At 35.4% G+C, this 8,103-nt stretch overlaps 1 protein-coding gene and 1 pseudogene across 1 annotated transcript in view; both read right to left on the reverse strand.

Moving 5' to 3' along the window:
• Nucleotides 1-8,103, reverse strand: part of MSH2 (mutS homolog 2) — a 67,499-nt gene that overhangs the window by 24,850 nt on the left and 34,546 nt on the right. The window contains exon 8 of the mRNA XM_011361316.1: nt 156-265. Coding sequence (XP_011359618.1) covers nt 156-265 — 110 coding nt within the window. The remainder of the gene's footprint in view (nt 1-155; nt 266-8,103) is intronic.
• LOC111740630 lies at nt 3,363-3,478 on the reverse strand (annotated as a pseudogene).

The raw sequence follows: 8,103 nt of genomic DNA on the forward strand, positions 1-8,103 counted from the left end.
ACCAATGTTACCCCAATAAACTTAATTAAAAAAAAGAAAATGTGAAGCCAAAAAAGTGCCAAAATTAAATACTAAAAAGAAAAATCTAGTTTTCTGATATGCCTTCACTTTTAAAAAAATATCCTGCTGTTTGAATTAAAAAGTATATTGCATACCTGATCCATATCTAAAGTTGTTTCTATCATTTCCTGAAACTTGGAGAAATCAGAACGAAGATCAACAAAAGGAGTCACAAAAACTGCCAACAACAACGTCTGATGTTTTCCTAAAAGAAATAAAAAATATAAATAAATAGGTCTTATTTTTAAAAACACAAAACTACAATCATAAATATTTGACTGAGGTAATGAGCATCACTTGATCCAAAAGCACAAATAGCACAGCAGGTCTCCAAAGTTACTATTTACACAGGTATTTTAATTCAAATGTGTTTAGTAGTTATTTAAAAGAAAGGGAGAAGATCTGGGACCCAAAGCTTCCTTTTAAAACACTGCCTCTCCTATCTGCCCGTAATCTCCCTCATAAGGAGTACTAGAGATGCAGAGATGTGATATTAATTATTACTAAATAAACTACATTTCTTTGTAGATTTAATAATTTAAAGTCATGAAAATAAAACACCTCTAACTTACCTTATATCATTCCTAATTTCCATTAATACTACTACGGTGCTCCAGTTAGCAGATTAAATCAAAGTATTTACACTGGAACTTTGCTTGATGCTATTTAAGAGTACACAATGGGGAATTATGTAAGGATTAAGTGAAGTAACAAAGTCTACAGTGTGAAAGACATGAGTCAAAGCCTGAGGGCTGGCCAGCTCTGCTACCTCCTGGCTTTTGTGATCTGGAGTGTGTTACTCTGAGTCCCTTTTCCCTTGTCTATTACTATGAGAGTAATAACAATAGCTACCCAGAAGACGAACAAATGAGATAACTATACACAACACTTAATATAGTGCTAGACACTTAACAGAAGCCCAACAGTTACCATGTATTATTGTTATATTGCAGGATTTTTTTTCTGATCTCTAATAAATTCCCTTAGAAGAATTCTGTGAGTGACCTCTAACATTCTGCATTTCACTCTTAAGCAACAGTTCCCAACCTCTTCCAAAAATATCAGTAGCTCTTGATTGAGAAAATGATGAAAAAATACTATGAAGTCAACAAAAGTCTTATAAGAATTCATTTTATTATTAATCACAACAGCATCTACACATATTTAGAAAACAGTACATATGTGTGAAACATCATTTAGACAGTCTAGAAACAACACTTTGCCCACCTAATGTCTGTTGTGCTACGCCTCGTTCTTTACTCTGAATTAGCTCATATGCTATTGGTAAATAGGGAAATGATGACAGCAAAACACAGAGGTACAATGGTTCATAAATATTTTTCTCCAGGCCACTCATGCTTTGAAGTGATCAAGAGCAAACTTTCACAAAATTAAAGAGTAAGCTTATACGTAGACCTCAAGAGTAGCTGGCTTAATGACCACTGCGTTTTCCAATATGTTAAGATATGCAAAAACATTTACAAGTGTGTAATAATTTCTTTGATTGAATTCTATACCCTGGTTCAGATTTTTTATTTTGATGAAACTGACCTTTATTAGAAGCAAATGCCCTCAAAGGAGGAAACGAGAGCCCTGGACTTTAAGGTTGTAAAGGCTCATCTAATGCTGGTGCTGGATGCAAATGCAATGGAGATTTACATAAGCTGCTGTTTTTCTTAAAGTTTGTTAATGCTTCCTTTAAAAAAATTCATGTATTTTGAGGTCTACCTTAACCCTATTTTTATTATAAGCTCTGTTATGTCTATCACATGACTTTAAAGGTAAGGTTTCCCAAGAATACACATGTGGCATTACTACAGAACTACCTACTATAAGCTTCAGAGCTTATCCTCAACATGTCCTCTAACCCCTCACACACTGGCACACCTTGCTACAGCTCTTCTCAGATACCATAAAGCCCCTTCTGCACTCATCCACTCGATCCTTACCCACAAGCTTTCATTAGCATCTTAAATTCTTTTCCTTCTTTGTAATGTGTACTGGTCCCAGTTGCCAATTCCTTTTTTTTTTCCAATTGATTATGTTTGTAAAATTAAAAATAACAGCTTTATTGGGCTATAATTCACATACCCGCAAATTCCCCATTTTCAATTTCAGTGGTTTTAGGTATATCCAAGATTTGTACAACCATCGCCACAGTCTATTTATTAGAACACAGTCATCGCTCCCAACAGGAACAATGAACTCTGTACTCATGAGCAGTAACTTTCCATTTGTCTCCAACCTCTCGCCCCTCCTGCAAGCCTAGGCAACCACTAGTCCACTTTCTGTATCTATAGTTTTGCCTATTCTCAACATTTCCTATAAACGGATCATATGATACTGTGACAGCTTTCTTTTATAATGTTTTCAAAGTCCATTCATGTATGTTGTACCACCATGCATCAGTACTTCATTCCTTCTTATTGACAAATAATATTCCATTGTATGGATATACCACATTATTTATCCCTTCATCAACTGATAGGCACCAACTGGGTTTTGATAAACTCCATTCTTCACTAGTTACTTCAGCCTAGAAGCCCTACATGATCTACCCCGGGGTCTTACCCTTAACCCAAGGACCACAGACACCTGAATTCAGAGTAGTACATAAACATAGAGGTAAATTTCTCCATTTTCCCTAACCTCTAACTGAACTCTAGCACTTACTTCTATTATTAATGTAGGCAATAAACTAGTACTGCAGTAACTGTGTCTTTGTCAACAATCAATAACCTAGATATATTTTCATATCATAGTCTTTGGAGATAACGAAGTACCATCTAAACAAATTATGAGTTCAAAATTAAAGTTAGTAGAACTCCATTCAGATCATGTTATTTAATGTGTCAATAAAAAGGACAAATTTATCAAGAATTTGCTTTATATTTATAAATGTATTTCAATAAAATTGGTTTCCTTTGTAACTCTTGATGTTTTATTTTATGCATTTAAAAACACCATTCTGAGAAGGTGTTCACAAGCCTCATTAGAAGCCAAAAGGGTCCACGGCACAAAAAAAGTTAAAAACCTCAGACAGGCCTTGCCTCTCTGGTCTCAACTCCTACCAGCATCGCCCTTATTCTCTATGTCTACGCTTGACCACCCTAGCTTTCCTTCACTCCTTCAAGTCAAGCCCACATGCCAGCCTTCAGTACTTGCACTAGCTGGTCCCACTAGCCTCCCCAACAGATCTCTCTCTTTTTTTTTTTTTTTAGGTGAGGCAACCCTTGGTTGATCTCACAGATTGCAAGGACCTTGTTAGCTTACAATCCTTTATTTTTTAATTTTACTTTTTATGCCTACAGCACCTGGTCTTCCTAGGTGGTCTCCCATCCAAGTACTAACCAGGCTTGACTCTGCTTAGTTTCCAAAATCAGACGGGATTGGGCTTAAGGGTAGCATGGCCATAAACCTTCCCCACAGGTCTTAACAGCAGGCTCCTTCTCATCATTCAAATTTCACCTTAGACAGCGATTCCTTAAAGGGGAATTTCTTAACCACCAGACCTAGTATCTCCTTGGCTCCCAGACAAGTCACTGTATCACGTCAATATATTCTGCTTCCTTTACAGTACTTATTACTATCTGAAATACTTGTTCATTTCTTTATTGTTTGTATCCCTCTACCTTTCCACTGTTTCATAACCTCCATAAGAGCAAGGACCTTGTAAGTCACATCCACCACTGGACCTACTAGCACAATGCCATTGGTAACTATCTGTTAAATGGATTACTTCACGAAGGAAGGGAGCAAATCAATCACTGGTCATTAATTAGTGTTGATACACACCGCACTCATCCACCAGCAAGGATATCAAAGATTGCACAGGAAAACAACGGTTAACTTCATAAAGGCATTAAAATGTGAAATGCCAAGAAATCTAACCACTACATAATTTTTCTAAGAACTCCAGATTCACTGTTACCCCCCAGATTCATTTATAACTCCTTAAAGATTTCATTTTTTAAGAATGCTGCTGTGTGCCTCACCAACTGCTGCAGCGTTTAGGTCAATAAGCGTTAAGTACTTTATCTATAACAACCTAGAGCATAATTCAATCACTGTTAAATGTTTCATCATCATTTACTAAGATAAAAATTATAACGTATTTCAGGATAAACTGAAAGCCCATAAACCTATTGAGAATAAATGGTTCATTAAAATATAGTCCTGGAATGCTGCCCAGAGCAGCTTCTCAATCTAAACCTTAACTGGTATAACAACACTAATTCTGGGGGTTATTTTCTCCATCTTACCTATGTTCGTGTCTTATTCATAAACTGAGAGAAATACTAAGGAGACCATCTTTAGTGAATTTAAAAAGGTTAATTTCCAAGTGGCGGAACACCAATGAAAACTATTTTGGCACATGCATTATCAAAAAATAAAATGTTGCACTTTCTTGATATACCACATCAGAATTTTCTTTTTATAACATCTCTCAAAATTATATTTTTGGAAGATGCAATGTACAGCATGGTAACTGGTTAATACTGTATTGTATATTTGAAAATTGTTGAGAGCAAATCTTAAAAGTTCTCATCACAAGAAAAAAATTTTTGTAATTCAGTATGGTGATGGATGTTAACTAGACTATTGTGATCATATCACAACATATATAAATATCACATCATTATGTTGTACACCTGAAACTAATGTTAAGTCAATTATATGTCGACTTTTCAAAATTCTATTTTTGTGTAGTAACTTGTTTTATGTCTGTTTCCCTTGCTATTTATAGGCAAAGATGAGACTGTTTTGGTGCCTTATCACAGCCTCAGCAACCAGCAATGTCAGGAACATGGTTGAACACTCCAATGTTTGTTGAACCTTCTTGCTATTTCTGCTTCTATTTCCTTATCTTTTGTAACAGCCTATGGATACTAGTCCCTTGTTATGATAGAAACAAAGAATTAATTTTTGCCTTTATCAGTACAGAGACTATAAAGTATTAAAATACGGAACACTGTGAGCTTTTAGAATCTCCTAAATAACAAGGGGAAGACAAAGCATCTTAAAATCCTGACACAACCATTCATCATTAAGTCATTTCCCATTCTTATGCTGCTTAATTTTCAGTTTTCCTTCTCACATTAACTCTCTCTCCGCTACATTAAGTGCTACTTCCTCATTCTCCTAAAAGATATTATTGAGTGCCTACAAAATGTAGCATCTGGGCTGGAATACTCATTTATTCCTTATGTACATGCTGCATACTCTTTGGGGGATACGTTAAGAGATGACACAGTCAACAAGTAATAACAAAGAAGGGTGGCAAGTATAATAACAGGGATATACAGGGTGCTTTGGAAACACATAACCAGGACAGGAGTGTACCCAAATGTAGGGACAAGATAAGCTTTCCCAAAGTGAAATTCAAAGATAAGAATAAAGCCAGGTAGGACAGGTAGGGATAGCTGTATGAGTCTGGAGAAGAAAATATATAGTATATGTGATATCTGATGGATGTGCAGGTTCATTTGGACTGATGCAAAAACAAATACAATTTGTCTTTTCAAAGTGAAGGCCTTCCTCCATCATAAAATTAATTTAGTAAATACTAGTATTTTTCAGTAAATAAAAGTGTCAAAGTTCACAGAAGTGTTTTGTATGTTTTATACAATTTATTGTGCAATTATTTGTTTTTATATATACAGTGTGTATATGTATACACACACATCCATGGGTATGCACTAGTCACAATGAAAATGTATTTCTTATTATGAGTTGTAGTCAAAAAAACCTGAGAAACACAGGCAGTGGGTTCTAGGAGGGAAAGGATACAGAGATAAGCAGGGGCAACAATTTATGAGGGGCCTTCTAAACCAGTTTAAATTTTAATCCTAAAGGCAATGAAAAAAAAAAATCCCTGAAGAGTTTTAAGCAGATTAATGACTTGTTTAATTTATATTTGAGAAAGACAGTTGAATGGAGCAAAGAGAATGGGTTAGAGGGAACCAAGACAAGGGACAGCAAGAACAACAGGAGGATGACAGTTCAAGTAAGAAACGAATGCAGCCTGAACTCGGGTACTGACAGTAGGGATGGAAAGGTGTTCATGGTGAAGAATATTTATAATGTGATCTCAATAGGGGCAAGAAAGGATTAAAAGCTGATTTGTAAGGCTTAGCCAATTGGGTAAATAATGAGGCCATTTACTGAGACAGAGAACTCTAAAAGAGGAGTTTAGAGAAATGAATTCAGATTAGATACCGAAACAGAGACCATATGGGAAATCCTGTCAGAATTCCTATATGGTGACAATTATATGGTCTAACCCTCAGCAGTCCACTTTACTTAAGACCTTGAGTTCCTTAGCTCATCAGAATCAGTCCACCATTCTGCTTCATTTATCTGTAAACTATTGGGCCCCTTTCGACATCTGTGCTTCAAATGCCTGGTCTTATCCACCAGGTGGCCACCAACTATGTCACAGGCCCCCAATTTCCCCACCTCAAAGAAGCCTTTCCTAGACCTGTTTGGCAAAGCTGAGGTTGCTAGGTAAATTGTCTGTAACTGCACTTAAATTATTGGTAACTGTCCTCTCGAATCATTTATTTTATTTAAAATCACTGAGAACTGGAAATGACTAGCAAAATAATTAGGAAAAAAACACTTTTTTTTTAATCAAGTTAAATGAGCAAGTAACACTAAAATGAAAATGAACTACAGAATAGTTTTGGATAGCAGATATGAGTACCTTATAGATGCCCTCCTGACACTAACCTCAGATCCAGGACTTGGTACTAGTCACAGGTATGTTGAATCTGAATTTCTAAATAGTTTATATGACTGAGAAAATCAAGCTAAAGTCTAAATTAATTATAACGTTAGTATTAACATTTTTTATTCTATTAAATATTTTGGTAATAGGTAAAGGATGTGAGTTTCAATTACCAAAGACATAAGCAATTTATTCTATGCCCATGTTCCCTTGACTAATCCTACACAAATTCTTTGTAATAGTAATTCCAATCTACACATTTTATTAAATATAACTAAACTTTATCTGACCTTTTTAATATACTTATAAAAAAGGTTTTTAGAATCCATGTAAGCAGAGGGAAAAGGCTGGTAAGATATCAACAAAAATTTACAGTATGCTCACGAATATGAAGCTGGATCCAATAAATTACCCAATTAGCAAAGAAACCAACAATAGAAACACCAACAGAAGTGCAGGTAAATTACAGTAAAACATCAAAATAGTACAATCGCTCTAAATAATGACCTTCGACACAAGGCTATCTCTATTCTTCCTTCGCTGCCACTCTGCATTGGCCTGTCATCTTTCCTCACCACCCTTGTCCTCTTCCTTCACTCATCTTCTCTTTCTTGATTCTCTGGTCACTGACATCCATCCTTTTTGTTAAGCACAGCCACTTGCCCCCGTTCCCCCAACTGCAAGTAATACTTTCTCTATAATACTTTTTCCTTTGTTGCTATTGTCATTCTAACGAAAAAGTACTTTTCTATGCTTTTTCTTCTGGTTCCATTCATCATTTCTGAGTATCATTTTACACTTGTGTTAGTCTCAACTTTTTAAGATACTTCCTTCCTCTCACCCATCACTTATAGCAATTACCTTGTCTTATTTTTTGATAGAGCATAATTTTAATGTCTTTTCTCTTTCCATTACAACTTAGATCATCACCTTCACTATCTTCAATCTTCATCTTCAATGATAAAAACTTTCACACTACAATTATATTCTTGGGCGAATGGTTATATTTACCCCTGTGTCTCTGTCACTCCATTCAAATGACCCTGCACCCAGATCCCACTAAACATTTTCAACAAAATGTACTAATCACCATAACAAAAAGCAAATAGTCTATGTTGGTGAAAATGTAAGAAATTTTCCTGTGAAACTTATAACTGGAACTGTAAAATTAGTACAACTTCCCTGGAAAAATATTTTGTCAATACTTGCCACTAAAATGCAGACCAGAGGGGAAAAGTCTAGAAGGACCAAAAAATAACAGTGGTTACTCTTCTAGAGTTAAACTTGGCGTTGGCATTTTTACATTATTACTT

Source organism: Pteropus vampyrus, unplaced genomic scaffold (genome assembly GCF_000151845.1).
Source record: "Pteropus vampyrus isolate Shadow unplaced genomic scaffold, Pvam_2.0 Scaffold66, whole genome shotgun sequence".
NCBI classification, from domain to species: domain Eukaryota; kingdom Metazoa; phylum Chordata; class Mammalia; order Chiroptera; family Pteropodidae; genus Pteropus; species Pteropus vampyrus.